This window comes from Drosophila grimshawi, unplaced genomic scaffold, assembly GCF_018153295.1.
Source record: "Drosophila grimshawi isolate 15287-2541.00 unplaced genomic scaffold, ASM1815329v1 contig_59, whole genome shotgun sequence".
Classification (NCBI taxonomy): Eukaryota; Metazoa; Arthropoda; class Insecta; order Diptera; family Drosophilidae; genus Drosophila; species Drosophila grimshawi.
The window spans coordinates 1,145,962-1,173,780 of NW_025063406.1; the positions used below are offsets into that span (position 1 = coordinate 1,145,962).

The following is a 27,819-nucleotide window of genomic DNA, read 5'->3' on the forward strand; positions in this document are numbered from 1 at the left end:
AACATACCACATGTGACACAACATAAAAAAATATACAAATATTGAAAATATCTAAATGAAAAAGTGCAAAGGCCGTTTAAGCCAAGATAGTGGCAACATATTTCCTTCGACCTTAGAACCCCCACATGGAGTGGTCTAAAGTGATGTGACCGAACCTAATCCGATTTCATCGATTTGTTCCGGTAAATGTGATACTGCCATCTCAGCGGCTTGCAAGATACACATTATTATTGGTAAAGATTTTGTATACATTTTATCTGTAAAATAAGTGGATGGGGCTTCTAGTGTTTATTCGATAAGATTCTGCTTATCATACTATTTTCACTCTAATAAGACTCACCAAAATTAATGGTATTTCGTGATTTCTTTATTTTATTTGAATCATTTAGTAAATTAGGTTGCTGGTTGCCTCTGATTCTTGGCTTAAGTTACAAAGAAAACACGATGATCAGGCAGGTTCTCGGCTTCTCAGGTTCTCGGCTTCTCAGTTTCTTCGGCCCTGGTTTCGATTGCTTGCAATTGGAGCTGTTGTGGAAAATGCAGCATCATGCAGACCCATAAACATCTCGCGCTGTTCCTGCTGGGTTCATTATGAACAATTCCCTCAATTCTTAATTTTCTAAGGCTCTCAATGAGAATTAATCATCTGTTTTCATTTTGAATAGCATTTCTGAAATTACAATACATTTCTGAAATTAAATAAATAAAATGTACGCATAAGTCGCTAGTCCGATCACAAATGAAACAGATTAAATTGGTTGGCTTAAGACAGTCACGTACTTTCTAAAAAAAAAACGTATTCTTAGGAAACTATTTACCTACCAAATTTATTTGGAAATGCTCTTTGGAAAACAACTTAAAATAATGACTTGCTCTGTCGTTATGCAACCGACTATAAAAATTTAATGCGTTTCCAAAATGTTTAGTTGCGGCTTTTAAAGTTTAAAGAACTGGCCCTGTCAAAGCCGTGTGAAGTTTGGGGTTATGCCTGCAATGGGTGGGCGTGGCTTTGCCATTGCAACGGTAGTCTACTGAAAGAGGTAATTATTAATATACCTAATAGGTTTTAGCGGTTTGTGTAGGCAGAAGTGGGCGTGGCATGGAATTTTGTTTACCCATCTTCCAAGCTTGCTAATTGTTGCCCCAACATTGTGACTTTCATTGTTATTGTTGTTGGTAATAAATGCTATCTTTAAATTTTATAAAAAGTCTACATTTTAAAATTGTATTTTTTTCTTTAAATCATGAACATATATTAAATAATTTAACAATATTAAATATGAATGTGTAGACAACCTCCAAATTTAATGACTACAGCGCTAAAACTGTTTAGGTTGCAGACCTTTACTTTAGTGGCCTTGAATTTCATATGCAATCGATTTGCACTTATCGATGTTATAGATTTTCCAGCCCACTTATTTTTTTGTTTACTTTCCCAACCTTTGGAGTCACAGAATAATGAATATTTGATACAAACTAGAAAAACAATATAATTGGTTGTTGCGTCTTCGGAGACACAAAGTAATGATCTCTGGAATGAGGATAAAACGCTTGGAACCTCACTCCATCATAGATTAATTACAATATGTGTATATAATTACAGTGGATATTATACTTTTGTCGTAAAGTGTGCAACTCATTAAAGGCGACGCCTCATTATAAGCCAACTCGATATAGCCATATTCGTCTGTCTGTCGAATTAGTTCGTAAAGCTGAAAGCCACCCAGACACCCACAGAAATTTAATAGTAATCGGCTCGAAGTTCAGTGACCTACATACGTAAAAGAGAATTATATATATTGACAGATACGTATGTATATTTAAATACTGGATCGGATTTTAAACTCCAACCACAGACACCATTACTAAATGGGCGGATGAAGAACTTATCGAGCAAAGCAAATGGCATCAAATTCCAAATATAACTACCACAATTAGTTTCGCATACGTATTTACATACGTAATACGTATGGCAGTGAACGTAAGAGGTAATACGTGAATTCGTGCATTTGATGTATGTTTTATTTGCGTGCATCAAGTTAAGGTAAACAAAAAACCAGTCGAAATCGGCCTTGTCTGACCCACTTTTGGTTGCCGCAGTGGCAAAACTGACAATCTTCCGGCATTTTACAACTTTTTCGGAAAGCCAACAAACTTATTTATATTGCAAGCTTTCGTGTTTAAAAGTTTAAAAATATTTTACTGTGATAACGCATTCAGCGCTGACAGTCCAAAACTCGACCCTGTTTAACTTCTTACTCAACGCTTTCATACCAACCAGTGAGAATGACCGACTAGGAGATGCCCTGCATACTCACATATATAATATATGTTTACATACACAATCTACTTAACTATGAATTTAAATTAGTTAACAGCCAAGTAAACTTTGACGGCAACTTAGTCAATTCTAGTGTGAAATTTGTTGAACTATGGTCAACTGTTGCGTTGACTGACGTTAGTTGACACTCTACAATTTTATATACATATATATATATATATATCAGAAGTTGCAACATTAATTTTAAGCGTTTGCATTGACTGCTGATTTATGATGCGTTAAGCATTAATTGACATTCTAATTGATTGCCTTCTGTGAACAGTTCGCAGCAATTCTCACGCGTTGACAAACTAGACTGAGTTCGTTTTTTGTTCGTATATATATATATATATATATCAGTAGTGCATATATATCACTATTTGCAACATTGATTTTAAATCGAATTAATTTTGTGGTTTGCTTAACAATTTTCAGGTTTTTTCAGCTGGTTCATCTTATAAAAAAAAAAAATTGCTGATTAAATATTTAAATGCAAGCTATTTCCGAGCTGATAACATCAGAACTAATTAATTTAATCACAAATTCGTTGTCAGAGTTTTTGGTCCAACTGTTTTATTCATGTATGTTATCAAGTTAAGAACATTCCTTCTAGACAAATTTATTGAAGAGTCCAAGGTTAGTTTAACATTGTTTTTTAGTTTGGGATAACCCAAACATAAAACGTTGAAAAATAAAAGATAGTTTCCGCATTTTTGGATATCTTTTCCAAATTAGTTTATACGAGAAAATGGCTGTTATCCCCTAAACTATTTACCGGACACCGCAGCAGATAATAATAAATAATAAAAAATGGTATTGCCGCTGACTTAATTTTCGAGAGCGCCTCATTTATAAAATTGGAAACGCCCCAGATGAGCGCAGTCCGGCATTGAATAATGATTGATGCAAGCCTTTAATCAAATTAAATCTTTGTAACAAATTTGTTGTCAAACTCATGATAAGCACAAACTGAACAGGCACAGAGCCGATGGCTGAATTATTAATTAATGGATGCCAGCTATGATGACTTAGAGTCTAAAGCTATTACTGCTGTGTTGGAATGGATTAATAACACTTTATTTTGGTGGAGAAAAAGTATTTGGATTCACGCAATGCTGATAGGCTTTAGAACTTAATTAAAAAACGGTCCAACCACGTTTGTTGCTTAAATCTTCTGTTTTTTCGCGACGCTTCGACGATGCTTAGATACCGATGCATGCAAGTAATGAGAATGTGTTCTTTCATGTGCACCGCAGCATTGTGCAACACTGTTTCGGTTTGTATAAGAGTCGCTTAACTGAAGTTGATCATTACGAACTCGAGTCGCCAAATGAAGAACAATAACTGTGCGAAAGCTCACACAACAAAACACAATCATTTATGTCCAACGCCCACAATGTTGTCGTCGGAAACGCCATAATCATCATCATCATTGTCGCCACTTTGGAAAAATGTTGCGGGCTGGCTCAACATGGTTAACAGCTGTGGTTTTGAAAAGGAGGTAAATTATTACATTATTGAGGAGAGTAATTGCGACAGACAACTCATAAGTGTCGTCTCATTGGTTCCACAACCAAGCCCATGTTCCGCGCTCTCTGCTCCACCAGATCGTCTCGACTGCCGCCTATAATCTTGCTTATACTCATCATTCACACTCTGTTCTACAAGTCGCCTGCTTACCTGAAGTCTTTTGTATGTGTAGTTTTAGTAAGGCCCTTTCTTAATAGGTGTATTTATGTGTTGTCCTACTAATTATATTACAAAATTTTCTAAGGCTTTTATTTATTTCATTTTGAGAAATTTTACGTTACTTATTGATTTTTTATTCTTGTAGTATTTTTTTGCCGTTTGATGTGTTAACTCTTTGTTTTTTTGTGAACCATGTTAAATACATAATTATATAGTTTTTTGTAAGTCCCTTATCCTTGTATTTATACGTTGTCGTATAATATTTTTCCACATTTTCTATAATTTGATTTAATGGAAAACATGCGCTTTTTTTGTTGTTTTTTTTTTTTTTTTTGTTCTCGTTGATGTGGACATTGGATTCACTATCGACAATCTCTGTGTGAAATGCGACTACATTGAATATTTAAATTTACCACACAATATATAAGTAATTGTTGTTTGAACTTTTAAAAAGCCTATATTATTATATATTTAAAAATGGAGCATCAGTAAATACATCAGCTTCCCTGGGCTCAGAGAAAGGCTTAGTCGAGAAATATATTTACTTATGTATATAAAAATGAAAGCAGATGAGCAATTAAATTTCAGAGCTTAAGCTTTATATTGCTTCGTTGTCATTAGTTTATAGATCGATCACTTGGATCTGATATGCCATATTCCTCAGTTTCAATTTATAAGGCTTGGCTTGTCAGATTATGGAATTTTTTGTAATATAACTCATAAATAAGAACGAGGAACTCAAAAGATTCTCTAACACTAAGTAAATTTGCCTATGGATAAGAGCACACATAAATTAAGCCAATTATTTTCATGTTAGCAATAACTTTTATAAGGGGCTTGATACCAATAAAGTCAAGATTCAATTTGAGTGTTTTTTTGAGCGTCGACATCGTTAGTCGTAGACCCCTCCTAACCACCATCAACCATCAGCAGCACCACAGCACAGATCAGTATGGTCAATAACAAACTGCCTGTGAATTTTACAGAGGTTGTCCACAGTTGGCTCTTTGCTCCGGAGACGCGTCGTCATTGCCGCTGGCAGTCCCACGCACGTTTTTAAAACGCTCGTTGATGGTTGGCCCGTCGCTGTTATTGCATTCATTTGTGAGTCTTTTTATTTACATTTTTTTTCTGTGCTTTTCTTTTTTTTTTTTGCTTAATTTTAATGCAAGTCGACGGTGTGGAGCCCATTCCGCATGCCACCTCCGATGCAAAGGAACGAATCGTAGAACCGAAACAAAGCAGCAACATCATGACAGACCAAAATGACAGCACGACGAGCGGATAACACACACAACCTTAAGCTGACAGAGACGGAGGAGGAGGCGATTTGGGGGCACTTGGCTACTCCGAAGGGGGCTGGCCAAGAGGAGTCAGGCGATGACGGCGTAGATCTTGAAGTCTGTTAATGCTTATCATGACGATGATGACGAAGCCAACGTCATCGTTGGCAGCGAAACTAATCGAGTGACTTTCTGGACCCGGGTCCAGGTCCAACCCCCGTGGTTTAGCCTCAAGCTCAGCGTGCATATCTTGTGCATTGTTTGTGCTTTTCATTTACAATTGACTGTAAATTGCAGGCCCAGCCAGCAGCTAGCGGCTTGCTGCTTGCTGCTTGTCTCAGGCGTACGCTGTTAATTATAAAAACCGTGTGGAACCGCGCACAATTCTTGTAAGGAGAACAATATTTTATCTCGACCAGTTCGATTATGATTAGAAATCTGTGGGAGCCCAAGTTTGGTGACCCGTCCAAGGCATATTTATAGATAAATAAGCCCTTTCAGGCACTAAACTATAAAGGTTAATATATCTCTACATTTTTGGTCAGCATCGATAAGTCATTTCACGTCGCTAAACTTAAAACTTTAACTTTATTCCTATATTTCAAGATTCGGGCGGTAAATCTGGTAAATAATTTTTATTTTAAATTTTATTTCAAATTGGATTTAATTTATTTTCTACTCTTTGTATATTTTGGTGCCGACTGATATTAAAATATAATGAATATGTCGGTTTCATACGGATCAGACCCCTTAATTATATATATATATATATATATATATATATATATATATATATATATATGTGTATAGTATATATATAGCTGCCACAGAAACAGTGGGTCGAATTTTAAATTCTGGTATAAGACTCATTCTTTGTTTTGACAGATATCTTAGATATAAGGGTAATAAATGATTTTGTGCTAAAATCTATAATAGGTATAAGGAAGCATCTGCGACCCCATAATTTATATATATAATCTTGATTATTATAAAAATTAGCATTCTGTATAATCGAGACCAGCTCAGAGAAAAAATATAATTATAGCTCCTCGTATGCAATATAAATATCAGACTGAAATAAAATTTTGTATATGCTTAAGCAGACTCAGTTAAATTTAAATTTTGCCGCACCCATTTACAAATCCATTTTTCATGAACCAGCTGAATTGCCAAAGACTTTTCAATGTACTTTTCTAATTAAGACTATACATTTCAACACAACTCGGTCAAAAGTATAGGTTTGGGATATCTTAGAAAACAAATATAATAACTCTACTTTCGGTTGATCGATCCTGACGACGATACAAAAGCCAAAGTTTAATTTAGATAGCTTAAAGGCTGAGAAGCGACATATCTCTTGATGCTCATTGAATGAAGCTTAAGGTGTGTCCTGTGTGCTTTACATATTTTATTTAAAAATACATTTTGCATGGATATAATAATTATATAAACTGTATGCGAATTCACTTTCAAGATCGGAGAAGAGGATATTTCATAGTCTGGCACTCCCAAGTAAGGCCTCCCTGTGGCACACCCAAAGCACACCCGCAGCTGCAGCAGTAAAAAGTTCGTCGAACACATATGTACACACAAATATGCACATAAATATACACTCACACACACATACAGAAGTAGACTGGCATAAACCCACTGCTGGCTGACGAGGAAGGGGCCAGACGCACTGAAAGTCGGATAGACAAAATCCAACAATCCCCTGTAATAGTGAAGGCAGGAAAACATGGACAGCCATGCTGAAGGACGGTCATATCACGGACGGGTGCCGGTTGAGGGGAGTGTGGTTTAATAAAAGTGTATAAGCAGTCTGCATCGTTGGCTGGCTTACCTGGCTGGCTGGCTGGCTGGCTTACCTGTCTGACTTACCTGGCTGACTTACCTGGCCGTCAGGCATAGCTGGCTGGGTATATGACTTGCTGCTGCTGGTCCATTGTCGTGAAGCAGATTAGTTTGCCATCGGGTTCAACTTTATTTGCAACACATTTTTTCATTCTAGTTGAATGCAACCATGGCTAGTTGCAGCAGCAGCAGCCGCAGTTGCAGCAACAGCCGTGCAAAGCTGCAAACAAAAGTTGTTGCTCAGCTATCAAAAAGCGGCTGCTGCATTTTTCGCATGCGAAGTCAGCCTAAAAATTGAACAACGCCCAAAATCTTGTTAAACAGCAGAGCGAACTCACGATTTTTGGGGCGATCACAACGCAGACCCGACCAGACCAGACCAGACCAGAAATAAACTACGTACCGTACCACAAGGAAGGACATTCATCGTTCAGGGCAACAACAACCAGCGATGAAGTCGAAGTTTATACACCCTTCACTAAATGCATGATTGCTGCTAGCAACTTAATTTAATGTTATTATGCTGCATCTAGCAAATAACATTATCCCTTCTACTAAACACCCAAGCTGTGTAACAATAATCGCCTTATATGAATTGCGTAAACTTCTAACTTGTGCATGCTCCTTATGCCTAAAGATGTTAAAATCGGAGGGCAAGGAAAACTTCCTTCAATTACGAACGAAAGATGAAAGAGTATTTTCACGCATATGAGGCAAGCATAATGAGGCACGAATAAGCAATTTGAGCAGTGTAGTTTCATAGAATTTTTCAACATTTTGCAACAATTGTTTTGAAAAACGTTCTTTCAATTATTCCAGTTTCATTAGAATCTAATCAATATTTTGTGTATTCCATAATTCTTTGGTGCTTTCTCATATTGCTACAAATAAGATAATGGCTTACTACATATTGATCTAAATTTAATTATGTTATATTACAATTAAGTTTTGAATCTTGAAACAAATTAAGTTAGTAAGTTTTTTACACAGGAATTACATAGGAGCGTAATAAAATTCTGCAATCTCTTCATGTTCAAAGATGTGAAAAGGGGCAAGGGAAAATCCTTGAAATAAGAGGAAGATATCAAAGAGTATTTTCATGAACATGTCATTTCAGCACTATACTCCATTTCACGGATTTTTTTTAACATTTTGTAATAGTTGGTGTTTTGAAAATCGCTCTTTAAATTATTCCAGCTGCATCAGAAACTAATCAATATATTTATTTTTCTAGTTAAGGAACATTTTATCATATTGGAACATTAAAGACAACGGTTTTCATTACAGTGTTGGGTATGCCATTATTTTCCCGTTGTTAAGCATAAAACTTTTCATGCGATCGAGAAAAGTAAACCACTTAAATACCAAGGAAAATCATTTTGCCCCTCAAAAACCGAGTTACTGAAATTACCCTAGTGATAAAGTGAGAACAGTGTCTTATTGTATATTACAAAATAAAAGTGGTCGACACCCTTACGAGTCTTTCGTGATTAAGGAACAATATGCGGGAGAGATAATTCGGTTAATCTGCTTATGTCAAAGAACTGAAGAAAATGTTATCTCCCCTAGGACATTTTGTATATTTAAAAACTATATGAAGGCCCATCCGTGATACATATATGTATATTTATATATTTATAAAACTAAATATTACATTTTGCAATATATTTTAATATGTCTAGCCAGGCCCCGACTTTAAACAAACTGGATTTTAAAATTCAAACCCGTTACCGTTATTAGGATGCAGCTGCATCTCATTTTATTATTTATTATATTATGATATAATCAAAAAATAAAATAAACGATTTAAATATCATAAATATCATGTTAGCAGTTTCCTCGCCGGATGTATACTGAAGTATAAATTTTATAATGATTGCAGCTGTTGCATACGCAAACCGAATCTTGAGAGATTACTCAGAACACCTTGTACTGAGCAGAGAGCATGAACTTTGCCATATGTTCAGAGGAAAGTACATCAACAATCTGTTGGCACAGAAGGCTAATGCCAAACGAGAAAAGACAACAATCCAACAAATTTCGAAAAATTAATTTCTTGCAACCATAGGTTAGAATCTAGGAAAAATTATAAAAATCTTTATTAATTCCTTTTTTAATTTTAATTCACTCGAATTTTTTCTATGTCCTGTATCCATTTAAAATGTTTACCTTAAAATTGTACAAATGTAACATTTTTTTCAAAATTTAATCTGTACAAATGATACAGAGATTCCATCGACCCATCTCAGTTTCAATAGTTTGCAAGAAGTATACTTTGTTTTTTCACTCCAATGCAGTTCGTACCCAAGTATATTTGTTGCGATCTATACATTTGCATAACTCTTATTTCCTTATAATAATCACTGATTCTTTCTGAACACTAGAATTAATCGAGCAAAACCCGCTTGCCGATCCAGGTAAATAAACTTTCCATTGATTATGGACTGCTGACGGGTTCTGCAAGTAAGCAAGTATGCAAAAGTTTATAAAGACATTTAAAGAGGCGAGGCTGAGAGCGTATTTTATTTTTATAATTTTACACTCTCAAAGTTATGCAAAAATGTATCGCACATATTATTGAAGGAATTTCAATATAGTTTGTTAGTATCGAAACTATGCATGGTATTCGAACTTATATATTCAATAGCTTATATATTTTATTTTTGCTTAGATTAATGCAAAGTATTATAATAGCTTAGATCGTTGCTCTGATGGATTCTGAAATTTCTGCATCGGCATGTGTCATGTGTTTTAAATATTTTTTTTTACTACTTTTTTACGATTTCATTTGATTTGATACATTTTATAAGCCTGATATTGCGATACGAAAGATATAATTTTTTATTTTTGGTATACATTTTGAGATACCTATTTACAAACTATGGTAAATATGAAATATGCACGGTTTATATTTGCCTATTTTCAGAACTATGCTTAAGAACACAAACTACGCAGGAAAAGAAAATAAAGAGAATATATCAATAAAATACATATCAGTATAGAATTTCTCGTCAGATAGCATACAGAATAAAAAAATAGGATATTTTCCCAAACATTAATATCATTAAACTAAGCTTATTTATTGGCTTCGATGCTTCGACTGCTAATGGGTTCATGTCGACAATCAAAGTTTTGTGAAAATACAATTTGAACTGAGATCTTGGAGAGGCTAGGCTGCCTGGCGTCAGCACAACTACAACTACAATCACAACAGCAGTTTGTAGTCCGGCTGGCGTTTTTTTTATTTTCGTATGTGTGTTAAGAGAAATTTAACCAAATGGCACAAATATTGTGTGATACAATTGTTGCGCAATAGTGCCGCAGTCTAAAAACCAGTGAACGCGGAAAAGTTGCTGACAGGGACTGGGGACTTGGAACTGGGAACGAGACTGAGTCTGAGACTGAGACTGGGACTGAGACTGAATCGGAGACTGCGACTGAGACTGGGACTGGGACTGCGACTGCGAGTCGTACTGAGACTCGAGACTTACTTGCGAATGCTCACTCGTTAGTATGTAATACTGGAGCCAGTCTAAGCCAAATGCGGGCCAAACATAATATTGCAACATACTTGGCCGTAAATTTAAACGACGTAGCGCCAAATACGAGGGTGCGAGGGTGGCCAAAGCTGGCTCGCCCCGCCTCAAGTCGACTCTATCCAAATCGACTGACATAACTGGTCATTCGCTTGTTGTTGCTTGTTGCATGCTGCAGTTAAGGACACGACGCTGCAGCTGCATAAACTGGAAATTCGCGAATGCAACTAGCAACTGGCAGGCCAGACACTCCGACAGTGCGGCGGACAAAACCGGATTCGCAATAAGTTCGAGTTTGAAGTTTGAGCAGCATCAAACGAGCCACAAATGCAGATGCAGCGACTGCAGCATCGGCTGCAGATACAGTTGCTATTTTCATCCATTTGCTGACTGGATGGATGGATGAAGGCAGCGTGGCGCGTTCGAGTTGAGGGCCAATACACCAAATATATTCACCATATGGTACATTATCCATTGTACATGACTTTGAGTACATCTATATGTTTTATAGAACAGCTAAATATAATTTCCTTATACGAGAAGTTTTTTATTTTCCCAATTTTAACTTGACAGAACAGAATTTAATTTTTTAGAATTTTATATAAGAATTGTACGTATATTAATTCATGTGTTAAATTGTCTTCATCAAAATATCAGTGCCAATTAGAAGAAAATAAAATCGTCCTAAAAAGCTTTTGCAAATAAATTAATAAAAATAAGAGATTCTTTTTTCTATTTTTCATAAATATTTTGTATTAATTAGAAATATATTTCTAATAAGCGTATAAAAAGTAGAAATGCAAATCGCCGATTGTTAGAAAATACACTTTCTAAAGTTTTGAAAAAATAAATGATAATATATCCAAGATATTTTTATTTGTGAAATTATAAACTATTTATGTTTAATAATAATGATATAAGTATTATTATTAGGGGGGATATAAGTAACAAAAAAGCTTTTCGAGAGTTCTTCGAATTTTGAAATCCTTTTAATAAATTTAGATAAATCGTCCAGTGAATTAAGAAATGAAAGAAATGAAATATCTTAACTATAAGATACCCATGCCTCCAAAAAGAATGGCCTATTTCTAATTTCCACGATTTTTTCCAGGGATACTTATTGAAAATTAGTTTCAGCCTTTCACATTATAAAATCTTGGACAATATATTAATATTTTTACTCTGTTAGACACAGAGAACACAGGAAAAATAAGGAAAATGACTAAATCAGATGGACAACTTGACGATACTTTTTGTCTAATGCCACAAACAGATGATAATAAGTTTTCTTCTTATTCGAGCTAATGATGCAGAATATCTACGTGAATTGGTGTTAGCCATGAAGTCTCAAACGTGGAAACGCCCTAAAACTAAAATCGTCCTAAAGTAATTCCTAAATAAAAAAATTTTTATTATAAATGCTTTTCTTAATTGCCAAAAATAGAGTGATTTTTTTTATATTCTGAATAATAAGGTGATTTGGCCTTGACGCCAAAAGAATGGCGAATTTCTAAAATTCAGTGCGAGTGTAATCACTTTAATACGTGATTAAATAGTTAAGCAAGAAACTTAGCAATGTTGCTTTAGTTTCGATGGTATAATATATTTAAATATATATATAAGCAATGCGTTTAACTAAACCACACATAATACATACCGTTTCTAACAACAGCATTTTGTATCTTTGATTACAGCAATGGCTTCCAGCAGTAGCAACAGTTTTCACAGAAAAAGTCACCGCTTAACACATGTGCCGCAATGCGGTCTCAGAACTGCCGCAAGCAACACGAATGTAGCAAGAAGGCAAGAAGTAGAAGAAGAAGAAGAAGAATGCTACTATTATCAACCACCTACCTCCCAGCTGCAGCAACAAAAACAACAACCACAGCAACAACAACAACAGCAATGCCGGCAACTATTGCAGTTTGTCCCATGGCTGAGCGCAATGACCGCATATCGATTGCTGACAATCAGCCTCCTAATTGGAATTCTGTGTCTACATCACGTTCACGGAGCAGATCCCAAATTCGACCCCTCCACGCGCATGAGGCTGGTGCTGGTGCCGGCCGACGCACAGGTCGGCTCTGTAATCTACAGATTGCGTGCCACTGACGAGGAGTTCGACTATCCACTGACCTTTGAGTTTATGGGCGATGCATCGTCGTCCACCGTCAAGGTGGAATCGCTTCCATGCACCAAGTACAATTCGGTCTGTCAGGCAAATGTTGTCTTACAGCGACGTCTTGAGCCGGGCCGCTACTATGACTTCCAAGTCTCTGTGAAGGACACAAATGGTGGCATGACCACGCAATTGTGTTCAATTACAGCGACCAATTTCAGCACACCTCATGACCTTATATTCCCACATAAGCCGGGCATTATCATGATACCTGAGGTGAGCTCCCAAATCAAAAGAATTTTAACTACCGTAAATTATTACTTATTTCAAATGTAAGAACCTGTATGATGAAATCACTGACACTAAAACTCAACACTCAGGAAAAAATCTCCCCAAAATCAAAATCAACCTCTAATCTATAAACTTTTCTTAGTTTTAGAAATAATTAATAATACCATCCTAAAATAAGAAATCCGTAATATATATTCTTTTTATCTTACCTTCGAAATTATACAAATTTTTTCTACATTTTTTAAAAATGTATTATGAAATTAAGAAATGCAAAACCCATAATTTTTAATTTAATAAAATCTTTTCTGAGTGTACTGACGACAGCATATGCAGGCCACATAATTTCCAATATCATATTTTGTGTCAAATGATATTCAATTTAAAACTATTTCAACTATTTAAGATTATACAATTAACTCGATTAAAATAAGTGTTTTTCTTTTGCACACATTTTTAAAAATTAGTTTTGTAGGATTCACAATTTTTAAGGTTGACGCAGAAAATAAATCGAATGATTCTAAAACGCGAAATTAAGATCAAGCTTTGTTCATTATGAAAATATTTATATTTTATCTTATATCTATATCCGATTTTAATGAGAGTTCATCAATAAATGTGAACTCAATTAGAAGGATATAACTTTCAAATTGAGCTATCAGCAATCGATATTTATCGATATTCTCGAAATGGGAAGATATCCAAAGGCGAAAGAAATAAACTTGATCAATATGTTACGGTATACGAAAGCCTACATTGTCTCTATTCTCTGAGATCGTGTTTATACAGACGGACAGACTAGATTAACTCTGAAGCCAACCTTGAATGCTCTATGCAAGGGTAATTGCAATAAAAGTATAAAAACACAAAAGCTAAAAGTTAAAGAAATAAATACAGACAATATTATACAACTCCTTCAACAATAGCGATAGTGTAGATATATTTCAATTCTTTTGTGTTGGCAAATTTCATGCTGCATTAATGAAACAATCATTTGTAGAAAGTTGGCGTGATACTGTGACAAAATTACTTTGTTTATTTGGCCACGTCTTCGCATTGGTTTTGTTTTGTGTGGAGTATTCAAACAAAAAGCAATTTACTTATAAATCGCTGAAGCTCTTGGTTTACAAATAATGTTAACGCTTCTGAAATGCTTACTTTAAAAATTGAAAAAAATGTTGATGAAATACTCAGCAGCATTTGTCAAATTAACCAAAATCTGCACTCGCCATAAAGTATTTTTTTTTTACAAAATGATTACTTTTTCTTACAGTACAACGTATTTTTAAAAATCTAATAATTTCCTTTATTAAATACGATGGTTTTTTACTCTTTTTAAAGGATGCAAAGCGAGGCTCAGAACTCGATTATGTTATTGCCCGGAAAAACCCACTGTTTCAAAAACCAGTCTACCTCGAGTTATGGGTGAGTTATATACGAAACACATTTAAGCAAACTACTATGTGGATTTCAACTTTAGGGTTCGCCATTATTTGCTATAAGACAAAAGATAATATCTGCTGAGACAACGGAAGGCACCGTTTTCCTTTTGGGGCCATTGGATTTTGAGAAGCAAGCAATGTACCACTTGACCATTCTGGCCAATGTACGTCTGGATGAGTAATTTGAATGATTATTATATGTACCCCCTAATGCATATTCGATTTTAGGATGCATATGCTGAGCCTGGACAAGATGGACGCAATATCGCAGGCATGGAGATTGTTGTCATTGTGCAAGATGTGCAAGATCAGCCACCCGTTTTTACTTTGGCACCACCGGTTACAAAATTACCACCCGGTATACTATCAGGCGACAAGGTGTTTGAATTCTTTAAGTCAATTATAAAACATAACCTTATAACTATCATTGACATTCAAAGATATTGCAAGTACATGCAGAGGACGGGGATAAAGGAAGCCCGCGGGAAGTGCGATATGGCTTAGTTTCTGAAAACAACCCATTTACCTCATTTTTTGACATCAACGATACCAGCGGTAAGTGCAATCTATTAATCACACTATGCAACAAATAAAAATAACGAATAGAAATAGACACCAATAATAAAGCTATTTTAGCTACATCGCAGATTACAAACTAGTTAAAAACACAGTTTCAATGAAGCTCTCGAAAATTTAAAATTTTTTCATATTTAGACTAAAACATTTTGGCTTATACCTAAATATATATCTTGGGAGACACATGTTTCATATGTGTCGAACTTGTAGCTAAATATACAAATAATTAAATTTATAAATATGTAATTCTATAATAGATGAAGACTTTAATTTAGATTTTCTTTTTATATGTAAAAATGTTATGAACTTTCTTAAGGAAAAAAATAAGTTGTGTATTTAGGAATGCAAACATTTTTTAAATTATAAAACTAGATAGAATACATTTTGTAGGCAAAGGCAGAAGCCTTTTTCTAGAGTAAAAATGTAGTTTAGCTTAAAATTAACCTGGAGAAAATGTTTTTTATGGATCAACTTCTAGTGAACACGTATTATAATTTTATTAATTCTCATTCTTTCATTCGAATCAATAACTTTAAACAAAGATGGGTTGTGTACGAAATATGAAGTATTTTGGTAAATGCAATACTTTAAAATACGCCAAAGTGAATATATATAGAACAAATTTTTATTTATTTAGTATCTAGATACATTTTCAGCCGAAGACTATTACTAAAAAGCATAACGAGCCAAACTATAACAAAAAAATGTACCACTTTTTGTGTTCCTATTCTGAGAATGAACACAAAAGAACCGGAATTAAGCCTGAGGGACAGACAAATATAATAGACATTTACATACCATACGAATGTATAATATGTTATGTTCTATATATGGATATGCCATATTCTGCATTTTACATACAAATGTATTGTAAACACTTTTTTCATGCACTTTTTTTTTTATCGATTTTATGTGTAGACTGACTGCAGCACAGAGTATAAAAAACAACAATGCAACATCAAAAAGATTTTAACATAGTTACTACTCGCAATCAGAGAGACCAGCCACAATCCGGTCCATCGTTAGACTCGTTAGATGCCCGAGCTCATCTTATATGTATGTGCGAGTATGTATATATATGTACGAGTATGTATATATGTTGCGAATAAGTTCTGGAAGTGCAATGTAGCTCTTGGCTCCGCAAGGTTTTTGCTCTTCGCTCTTCGTAGTCACAATCAAGTCACAATAATTGCGTTTGAGCTTCCTTGTTTCGTGTTTCTCTGGTTCATTGCCAGTTTTTGATGGCAATGACTCTGTCCCAGGCAGAAATTGTACTTGCTGTAGACGAGAGCTCGAAAAACTTCGTGACTTTGCCCAACTGGATCTTTGGCATGTGTTAAGGGGCATTGTGGTAGGCTAACTTTTGAGTTCGTCTTCTTTCACAAAAATCGGCAGCATTCTTGATGCATCGCCATGGAGTTAAGCCCCAAAACAAACAAATACAAACAACATCCATCTTTTATGTCGCTAATAATATACATAAATGGACATACACATATAAAGAAGTTCACGCAAGTCAGACGATATATGTACGCAATACATGCTTTAATACCCAAAAATCTGTACATTTAACTAAAAACTAATTGCTACTTGAATAATCGAAGAGCATACATAAAAGTTTACATTATTTATTATATTTAAATTTCAATTATTATTATTTTTATAGTTATTTTTAAATTGTTCTTCAATTCATAACTAAATTAGTGTAATTTATAGCTTCTTCTTTATTGTTATTTTTAATATTATTATATTAAGTTTTACGTGGATCTGTTTTGCCAGTGTAGAAAGCTTCGGCTTGCCGAGAACCGATTTATTTCTTGTTTAATATGCATTACTTAGTTTAATGTGTTCATAAGATGCATACAGGTGCAAAATAAAGTAAATAAAAAAAAGAAGTTTCCCAAGCCTTCTCATAATTACTTTTTGTTTTCGTTGTCTCTTGACGAGGCAGCCAGCCTTAAGCAAAAACTAAAATGAGAACATTAACGGCATACCTCTATTAGCATGTGAGGCGTCTCTCATTATTCCCTTGCAGAGTATTATAATATTGTCGTCAAGTACCTAAGGAGACATCCGCCACCCCATAAAGTATTCTTTTTTTTAGCTTATTCCTTTACTTGTGAATAACTTTTCCCATGGCTGTCCATTTGAATCTTATATGCCTTTCTGGATAGGGTGTTTTTTTAAGAAACATTAAAAAAATGGTCAGAGTGTACAAGAAAAACATTCTTAATGTGATCTCATGCCACACAAAATACTCAATGCATATATCTGAAGGCAACAGGTTTACAGTAAAAATAATCACAAGTAGACCATAATCTTGTAAATTTGATTTTAATTTTAATTATGATTGCATCGCATTGCAGGTGAAATCTTCTTAAAGAGACCGATCGAAGACATTGCGGCCATCACGCACGTGGGCGATCCCGTCTTGCTCACCGTAATTGCGGAAGAAGTTAAGATTGGTCGTGACGAACCTCCAGCCATGGCTTCCACGGTCCAATTGGCGTTCTTTTTGCCGGATCGTACCAATTCACCGCCCTATTTCGAGAATGATCAGTAAGTATATACACTCAGCAAAGGATGAGCGAGTAAGCCACAAATGAAAATGATACCCTTTCCGAACTATCCTTAGTAATTTAAAATACATTTTGCACTATTCTTGTGTTGGATCTTTTTCAAGTTTTAGTTTAAGTTTATTCGTAAGTTTATTCTTCTTACCATTTACACAAAAGCGCCAGGCAATGAATGTTGTTTTCGCTTAGGTTTTTAGCCACGAATGATTTAACTGGCAGAAGACGATTAAATAAGACTTAACAGAAGTTAATTTTCTCAATATGGCGAAAACTAAGATTTTCTAGAGTGTTAAAAAAAAATGGGATGTAAATACGAAAAATTAAATCAGTATATTTGCTTAAGCTTTCAACTGATTTAAATTGTTTTACAAAATCATCTAAAATAAAAATCCTTCTGAAAAAGTTGTTACTTGTTTTAAGATATAATTTCTAAAAGAGCAAAGAAAATTGTTCTTAAAATTAGAAAGACTTTCTCTTAATTTAAAGTAATATTGACTTTTATTCCAAAAGATATTTCGAATAAACATATAAAAAGTGGAAATAAAAACATTTATTTCAAGAAAACAACAAGATGTTCTAAAATGCATAAGCAACTAATAAAATTAGCAGTCTCGGTTTCTAAGTTAGGGCCTTGATTTAGTTTTCCCTTCAAGTTTTCCCTGGTAAATTATATGAGTTTATAAACTATCTAAAATATTGTGTATATGAAATCTTGAATACTATGTTTAATAATATATATAACAAAAAAGCTAATGTAAGAATTCTGTGAACAAATATAAAAAAAAAACCATGCAATTATAAACCTTTTTCTAAATTTTTAGAAAAATCACTAAAATGGTGATTTTCCAAATCTCAGGACATTCTATTTATTTTTTTTTTTCGACTCAAATATGCAAATAAATTGTGTGCTTTTAAAACTGTTAATAATATGGTATGGAACACGAAAGCAGGTCATTGTTAATCGGCATTAATTTAAATTTTGCGAAGTGTGTCAGAGCTAAGAACAGGGTATCTAATAGAGGTATACATGACTATATTTATTTCTAATTAGTGTACACTTTTCTTGCTGCACAGTGGCCCCATAGAATCCAAAGGGAGAGAGTGAAAAATGAAATGACAGAATGGGTACAGTAGTGTCCAATACGAGGAGAGAGCTGCTGTCAAAATAAAGAAAACAAGATTGTCGCAATGATTTTGACTGAAGAATTAACATAAATTTTATATGTTTTTTTCTTTACTTCTTTCTTATTCATTGTTCTCACGCTCTCCAAAGTTATTTCTCATTACTCGCTGCATCAAAAAAATGTATAGACTCACTCAAAGTTTTAAATGCATTCATGCACATTGTTTTCAGAAACTAATTTCCAAATATAAGAAAAAGATTTTCCTCAAATTAGAGAGCCAAGCCCTAAATCGACAATCCAAAAACGTTGGTGTTTTTTATTAATTTTTATTTATTAAAAAAATCATTTCTGAAATTGTGAAAATAGTAGTGAAATCTGCTCTCAATATATAGAACAACAACACTTTGGAAATTTGTCAAATTTTTTCTAAATTTTAGAAAAGCCACACTGCAATTTGGTAATGCAAAGCACGACTTTAAGAAAACCACAACCGGAAGGTTAGAAATTTAGTTTCAAAATAATAAGTTGAGGAACCATTGTAGCCAAGAGTATGGCGAATTTTTAAAACTCAAAACGATTTTTAATCTGTGTCTTGTGTCCAGTAAAACAGTCGATTTGGAGCACTCTTATTTATTTATAATCACACCCTAAAGACCACTTCAGTTGGCAAGCCCAACTCGAACTGAGGCTCGCGTTATGCTTAAGATTTTTATCTACTTAATGCTAATATCTTGTTGACAATCTCTTTCTTCCCGTTTGTTCGAGTAGCTATGTCTCACGAGTGGATGAGAATGCCTCACAGGGTTCAGCACTGACGTTCATCGATCCGTATGTGCCACGGGTCTACGACGACGATACTGGAAAGAACGGAGTCTTTTCACTGACATTGCTTAACAACAATGGCACCTTTGAGATTAGCCCAAATGTGGCCGAACGCAGTGCATCCTTCCTAATCCGAGTGCGTGACAACTCCTGGTTGGACTACGAGCAACGGCACTCGGTGCAGTTCAATATACTTGCCCAGGAACTGGGTCCTGCCACAAATCTTTCGGCAATGGTCAATGTGACCGTTTATATCAATGACGTCAATGACAACTCACCGGTATTCGATCAGCCGGAATATACCGTGGAACTGCCAGAGAACATGACAGTCGGCACAAAGGTTGTCCAGGTCCATGCAAGTGACTTGGATTCGGGTCTGGGTGGCAAGGTGCGATACACTGCTATCTTGGGTTACCTGAACACGTCGCTCAATCTGAATGCGGAGAACGGCTCGATAACGGTGTCAACCGATAGTCATGGCTTTGATCGGGAAGTAATGCCCGAGTACCACTTATATGTGGAGGCACGGGACATGGACGGCAATGGCAATCGTGCCCAGGTCCCTCTAATTATTAGGCTAATCGATGTGAACGATGAGACGCCCATCTTTGAAAAGGATTTGTACGAATTTATACTGGCAGCCGATTTGACCAGTTTCACAACCAGTGCAATTATACATGCCACAGACAAGGATGCCACGGCCCCGAACAATGTTGTGCGCTACGAGCTCATTCACGGTAATTACGAGAATAATTTTGTGCTCGACAAGGTAACGGGCGAGTTGACGGTGCGGCAAAAGATCAATCTTCGCTCCAAGAAGAGCGCCGGCATGCGAAGGCGCCGCGATGCACAGGACATGACCATTTCGGATGCTGAAAGCGATCTATTCATACTAACCGCTCGGGCCTATGACTTGGGAGTGCCAGTCCGGTTTTCGACGACGAGTATACGCATATATCCGCCGGAGAGCCGAAAGCGCATCGTCACATTTGTGGTGCCAGGAAGCAGCTTGGATAAGCGAAAGACAGAGGAGACTCTCTCAGCCATAACGGGTGGCAAGGTCTTCATTCACGAAATACGACCACTCAGACCGGAAGAGCCGGGTGCCAAGGACCTCCTCGATGGTAATCCCAACATTAAGGAACGCAGTGTGGTCACTGCAACGGTTCTTTATGACAGCTCATCTGTCGTGGACATCTCGCAGATACAACAGCGACTCTCACAGCATAATAACTCCTATGCAATCATGCCACAAAACACGGCGGCCTCAGACGTAAGCTATCTTATATATCAGCCTGATTCCACCATTACCAATACTCTCAACCATCACTATTTGGTTTAAATAAAACAGCTGATTGCATAAATATACCCTGAACCCATTAGAGATTGGTTAAAAAGGGTATATCACTTTGTGCAAGCGTAAGTAACAAGCAAAAGAACGGATCTTCGATCCCATAAAGTATATCAACAGCAGAGTCTATATAGCAATTGTTATGATCGACTAATATACCAATAGGAAATTCCTATAGTTTAGTGCCATTAACAACATATAACATATATATTTGCCTCCGTTTTTTTACTTTTCACTGTCTTCACAGGCCATTAGAATTGAGACCACTTCCTCAACTTTGAGTGCGCAACATTTTAAAAGAAAATTTAGCAATAAAACTAGAATATATATTACGTATATCGTAGTCGACCTCTTGTCTTACTTACCTTACCTTACTTGTCTGCAATGCCTATTTCCAAAATTTAATATCTTGTTTCTTCTTTTTTATATGAACCGTTTAAAATGGGTAAATGGTTTTGTGCAAATTAATGTAACAGGCAGACCGAAGCATTTCCGATATAGAGCAATGAAACAAATTTAATAAATAAAAAGGATTTAATTTCAATTTTGCTTTTGTTTTTAAATTTTCATAAATCATTAAAAAAAAATAATTTAATCAAATTATTTTAGTATTTTAAGTAAAACGTTTAACATACTTGATCGATACGAAAATCGATAAGCCATCGCAAATAATAATCGAATTTCTAAAATTCGCAGTATACTTTACGAATGTTAAATGTACAGAATGTTATCCAATATGGGAAAATACTTTACATACTGCAGATGCTCGAGAAAAAATAAGAAATGTTGATAGTGGAATCAGGCTATTAATGAATTGTTTAGCTAGCGACTAATGACGAGATTATCTTAATAGAATCTTACTCCCACGCAGACACAGTACAAAGCTGAAAATAAGGTTTTGTTTTGGCTGCTCATCCTGCTGGCCACTCTGGTTGCTCTGACGATCCTGATTCTGCTAATGTGCTGCATATGCTCGTGGTGTCCTCTGTATGGTGCAGCTACGTAAGTAACACGAGTGAGAATAACAATAATAGTTATTGTATCCTATGTATCCATCCCTTGCTTCTTGACTCGGTAACTTAGTCTCGGTATGTAACCCAATACAAGCCACATTAAAACTTGTCTGATATAAATAATATTTACACGTGTTTAGATAACAAAAATACAAAAACAGATACTAATCAATAGTAACGAATTGAGATAATAGATGGGAAACACAACAACTACGTCTATATCGATGACTTAACATTTTCATTCTTATATTTTATTCAATGTGGGTGGTAATTTCAAATTAAACTAAACTAAACTGAGCCCGAGTCCATCACAAAGGGACGATATCATTATATTTCCCAAGATATGATTGCTCTAGAGTATCGTATACCAAAGACTAAGTAAAGAGTTCAATGTAGTGAGGAATCGAAATACCTCTTTAAAGCTCATATCATTTATCATTGAAACATTGAAACACCATTCATTTGATCTTTAATTCTTTATTCTTCTCTTGTAGCAAAAGAATAGTTAATATCAGTAGAACTGAAGACGATGTACATCTAGTGCATAGAGAAATGGCAAATGGAAAACAAACAAAATCTGTTCAGGTAGATTTTGATCTATTTCAAATAATACACAGTACCTAGAATTATGCATAGTAGAGAGCTGCGAGCACACTTAGAAAAATGCAAATTCGCACTTTTTGTATAAAATTTGTTCTTCTTTTTTTATTTGTCATTTATGTTACTTTCAAACATAACACTTACCCACAATTCACATTGGTTCTGAGCGCACATCCCATTTCCGAGTTTCTTTTAAGTATTATCCACCTTAGAAAACATTTTTGAAGGACAAAAAGTTAACATTTTGAAAAGTATACGCTTAATTTATAAATATAAAATACCGCAACTTTCAGGTCGCCGAATGGATGGGAAGACGAGAGGCCTGGTCAGCGGAGAAGCCATCAAATACGCGAACAAAGCCAACCCGCTGGGAGTTCCGGAATGGACATAAACAGCCAAACGAAAACTTAGAAATGGAGCACGCTGCTATTAATACCGATGGCGATGTTGTACGCCGTCCAGAATCCGCTGAATATCAGCAAAGACGCGTCCGCATTAAGTACGAATCTACATATACACTCAGAAAAAAATCCACCTGCGTTTTTGGAATTTTAGAAATAATTTCTTAACACCAGAAGGCACTTTTCCTAAAAGTAGACTAGCTCCAAATCGACAATTCCTAAATCATGGTGTTTTTTTTTTGGAATATTTTTCTTAAAAATAGAAAATGTTTCTAAAAAGTTGAACTGCAAACACTCAGTTATAGAAAAAATCCAAGCATTTATATCTCTGCCCTGCCCAGAGAAATGTACTTAAACAAAATGACTGTGACTGGCTATCTTAAGATGGAGACTTCTGATTTTCATTAAGAAACAATGTTTCCATATTTACTCATTAATATATTGCATTTGGGACATGATATTAAAGTTTTATTTTAAATATTTACAATTCATCGTCTTTACACCTATTTTATTGTCCAAGATTTTTTACTGTCTAAATTGTTTCTAAATTTTAGAAAAATCCACCATGAAATTAAGAAAAGTTAAACCTGGTTTTTAGAAAGTCACATGTGAGAACACATTGACTCCAAAAGTTAGACAAATTCTTAAAATTGAGGGCAACTTTTTTTCTGAGTGTATCGTTATGATATTGGACTTGATAATATGATCCATATTTTTTAATAGAAACAGCCACACAGCCAAAGAAGACCCACATCATAGTTTCCATAATTCTAGAACTAATTTAATCAACGACCGTGACGTTTACATTGAGGACGTAATGGACGATCGGCGTCTGGTGGAAATGAAGGAAAAACTGACGCGTACAACGGAGAATAGACAATTGGAGAATGCACGTTTCAAGAACTACGACAAGGATGCTCGACAGATTGACGACGACTCGATGAGAAGGCACGAAATAGATCGTGGCAGCGATGTTGGCTTTGGCACTGCACACAACAGTCTCAAGAATAAACGAGAACTCTTCATAAAAGACGGCAATGTCGAGATTCTACAGCTGATGACCAGGGACAAGACTCGCGACGGTGCTGCCTTGGACGATGATAATATTTACGTGAATGTGCCAATAAAGTCATCGACTAATCTTTCGCAGCCACAGCTGCTGATGGTGGACAATACGGGCAAGGAGATACTGATGCGGCGATTCATAGAAGAGCAGCCAGACGGAAAGCAGATTATTCGGGAGCATTATCATATTGTGCCAGGTGCCACATACATTCAGTCAATGCCCAACGAAATACTTCAGGAATCAACGCTAAAGGGCGATACGTTTCCCTTGGGTAAATCGGGACCAAATAGCATTGTCTACTCCCAAACGGAGCCGGAGGTGAAAGTCATTCACACCCAGTCCGTTCAGGGCGAAGAGGAACTAACTCAACTGCAGCCAGTTGTGGGAGATCATACGCTTAGCAACGAACTGGAGCACTCGCTGAAGCAACAGAATGCGCTCCTGCGACAGATCCTGCTCGAAAAGGAAAAACTCGAGACGAGATACACCCAGCACGAAATTGTCCTGGAGACCCAAAGTCTGCCGGGCCAATCGATGGCGATTGGAACACAAACCGATTGCGATGCTGGCACCCAAACCGAACCGACTGACGGCTATCTGGGCAGTTTGAAGGCCCGGAGAGCCCGGAGCGAAAATGATGATTCAATGTCCGAGGATGAGTACAAATATGTACGCTTCAGTCCACCAAATAGTCCCAATGGCATGTACTGGATAAAGCGTCGTCGTCCCAAAAGGCAACCAAAACTCCGGGGCAGCTCACAGCCACGGAAAAGAATAGTTATGGTCGAGGAGGTGAAGCGCAAGATAAGGACACCCATACGGGAGGAGGAGGAGGTCAACGAGGTAAGGAAACGTGTGCCGCCCAGAAAACCACTACGGGAAACCAAAACGAGTATTCTACGGAAGCAGCTAAGCGATGAAAGCCGTAGAATCGACGGTGCTGCTCAACACAAGGAAACCAATGGAAAACACAACAAATCCGAAGCCATTAGCCGAGAGGTATTAATCGAAATATCCGATTCTCTCGACGAATTCAGTAGTCCGAGAAGACAACATCGAACGCATCAGTACTACGAGAACATTGATGTTGAAGTCGATGAGAACAGCACCGAGTACTCAATTGACTCGGACGAGGGTGAAATTGTAATTAGGACAAATGTGAATCCATCTGGAAGAAATAGCTATGCTAAAAGGTCAAGCGAAACGGAGCAACCCCATGAAGTGCAGATGAAAACTGTATCCCACCAAAATAGAGGCATGAGCACCACTTCACCAACGGATATGCAACCTGATATACAACCCGAGGCTAGACCGAGATTATCACGTCGAGACAGTTCGAGACGTAGCCAAACCTCAACACGAATGCAAACGTCTTCGGAACCGCCAAACAGTCGTTATTCAAATTCCAAATACGAAATGACTCCAAGTGAAATTGGCCGAAATCACGATAATATTTCCAGTGAAATGAGAGGTTCGAAAAGATCCCTAAATCGCTATTATCAAAGTGAAACGGAACTGGGCGCTCACGATGAGCAAGCAAACGAACAGAAAACTGTGCCCAAGTACATGGAATGGTATTACAGTAAGAAGAAGACCCCCTCCTCGACGGAGTCATCCAAGTCGCACTTGTCACTAAAGAAGAAGAGTGCACCCGAGAAGCGTGTGTCGAAAACCCGTACAAAGTCAAAGCCGGAAGATATAGCAACGCATGACGATGCGGGAAAATTCAAGCCGGAACCGGCTCCGCGAAAATCTCCGCCAAAAGGCAGTCGACTGCTGAAAGAGGATCGAGCCCTGAATAAGCAGCACAAGCCCAAAGTCGAGACTGACATCAATCATCCGCTCGTGCAGCATTCCGAGCACCGTTTCGAGCGTGAGAATGCACCGGAAGTGCCACCAGCTCCCACCAAATTGCCACACTACATGTATCCAGAGACACCGCCATATGCGACAGCAACAGAAAAGGATAAGGATCAGCAGAGGCACAAACCGAAGCCGTCGCCTATCAAAGAGAACGAAGTCAAGTTAACAAAATCGAAAATAAATCTTTATATAGAAGATCCAAATGCTGCCATCCCCCATCCACATCCACATCCCCAGCCCCATCCGCAGCCCCCATCGCAAGCCCAAAAGCAGTTGAATGCCTCAACCTTAGAGGATGACCACGACTCAGGTATTGCCATGAACTCACTGATGAACAGCATGGGCCGTCGGAATCCCCTAGCTGAGAAGAAGAGCGTTTTTTCAATTGCTTACGATGATGTTAGCCGCGTCAAGAAAATACCATCGGGAGGAGAGTCTCCGCAATATTCATAAATGCCGGCAACTCACAAACGTTTAATTCGAATAACCAATATATGTGATAGCCTCTAAGGTTCGTTATATTTGAAGCAACTTGTATACAACGCCCCTAAAATACTACGCTAAATTAAGTCCATTAAGTCTTTCCTACGCATAAGGTATAAGGCATAAGTATGTGGATAAGGAAATTGCAACTAGTTTTAGTGCACAGAATACATAAAATAAGTGTATAATTCAGTTACAATAAGTGTATTATTATTATTAGTTGTATTATGCTTTAAAACCATCCACAATCATTTTGTACTCATTAAAAGTTATATAATATACAAAAAAAGAAAAACATAACAAATATTTATAGATATATCTCATCTTGTAAATTGATTTCCTTAATTTGCATTCAATTTAAATACACATAGTATTATGTACTTATTCACTTATTAGACATATTTTTCATTACTAAACTGTGAAATTTGATTTAAATCTTTTGTTCCTATTTGTATACTCCCAACATAAAGTGATTGTATAGTTTATTTAAACATCTTAACACACTGCCATGCACTTAAGTAGGAACACCTTCGTTCCCACTCAAAAGATACAAACTATTTTTACATCTATTGCAGAGATTATTGTATTCATGCCTCGAGGTATGGAACAGAGATTTCCAACCCCATTAAGTATAATTATATGTACATATATATTATATATATTCTTTATCAGCCATGTCTGCCCGTCTACATGTGAGCATACACATACCACTGAGGATATTGCTCAAATATTAAGTTGTTAATACACAAATATCTTGAAAAAAATATGACAAACAAGACTTTCATTACTATGTATGCAACTATCCAGTTCTTGAATTTACTACTTCGTAGCAGCAAAAGCAATATAATTATTGCTCTGTTATTGTTACTGCTGCGAATTTTGGCGTGGCAATTGTGAAAGGCTGAAATGGATGCTCTTTCTCTAAAATCTGCTCTGTCGATTTAACGAGCAATAGCAGTAGCAAGCAGGTCATAAAACTTACATAACGATTTAACGAATAGAAATAACAGCTTGGATAATAGCTGCAATAACAGCTTAGATAACAGCTCCGATAACAGTTAGGCGAATGAACGAGCAAATCAGCAATGCGATTGCTATAGCATTAGCAGAAGATGTAAGTTCGGCTCTTTTTCTTTATGGTGTTGGTCCAGCTAAATAGAGCAATGTAAATTTTTGTATTCCTCTTGCAAATGACAGAGCAGAACAGAGCGAAAGCTATTGGCTCTGCTAATGCTCCTTTAGAGCTGTTATGGTTATCACAGAAAATCGAAAAAATATGAGGTAATTTAGCATTTCCAAGCACAACTATCCTCAATTAAAAGGATCTGTTCAAATTCATTTATTAATAAACACCAGATTTTTACAAATATCTTGGGTTAATTCAAAAAAAATTAATAGCACAACTTAATACAG

General features: G+C 36.2%; 1 protein-coding gene across 4 annotated transcripts; it reads left to right on the top strand.

The window, feature by feature from the left end:
* LOC6563544 (cadherin-86C) lies at positions 1 to 26,569 on the top strand. Of its 4 annotated transcripts, XM_001990760.3 has the most exons (12): positions 1 to 233; positions 12,377 to 13,077; positions 14,431 to 14,514; positions 14,570 to 14,695; positions 14,760 to 14,909; positions 14,972 to 15,086; positions 17,474 to 17,666; positions 19,576 to 20,902; positions 21,852 to 21,982; positions 22,488 to 22,578; positions 22,887 to 23,092; positions 23,718 to 26,569. In XM_001990760.3, the coding sequence occupies exons 2-12, from the start codon at positions 12,379 to 12,381 to the stop codon at positions 26,374 to 26,376; spliced, it is 5,781 nt and encodes a 1,926-aa protein (XP_001990796.3). In that variant the 5' UTR covers positions 1 to 233; positions 12,377 to 12,378; the 3' UTR covers positions 26,377 to 26,569. The 4 variants fall into 4 exon arrangements, with proteins under 4 accessions (XP_001990796.3, XP_043071713.1, XP_032593410.2 ...); XM_043215778.1 differs by lacking the exons at positions 1 to 233; positions 12,377 to 13,077; positions 14,431 to 14,514 and having other exon boundaries at positions 14,641 to 14,695; positions 14,760 to 14,889; positions 21,834 to 21,982; XM_032737519.2 differs by lacking the exons at positions 1 to 233; positions 12,377 to 13,077; positions 14,431 to 14,514; ... (2 more) ...; positions 14,972 to 15,086; positions 17,474 to 17,666 and adding an exon at positions 19,247 to 19,304 and having other exon boundaries at positions 21,834 to 21,982.
* Positions 26,570 to 27,819: the final 1,250 nt, after the last annotated feature.

Coding starts and splice junctions, on each gene's coding strand:
- LOC6563544 (XM_001990760.3), top strand. CDS start 12,379: ATGGCTTCCAGCAGTAGCAACAGTTTTCACAGAAAAAGTCACCGCTTA. Junction 20,903..21,851: donor AAAACACGGCGGCCTCAGAC/GTAAGCTATCTT, acceptor ACTCCCACGCAG/ACACAGTACAAAGCTGAAAA. Junction 23,093..23,717: donor CAAAGACGCGTCCGCATTAA/GTACGAATCTAC, acceptor ATTTTTTAATAG/AAACAGCCACACAGCCAAAG.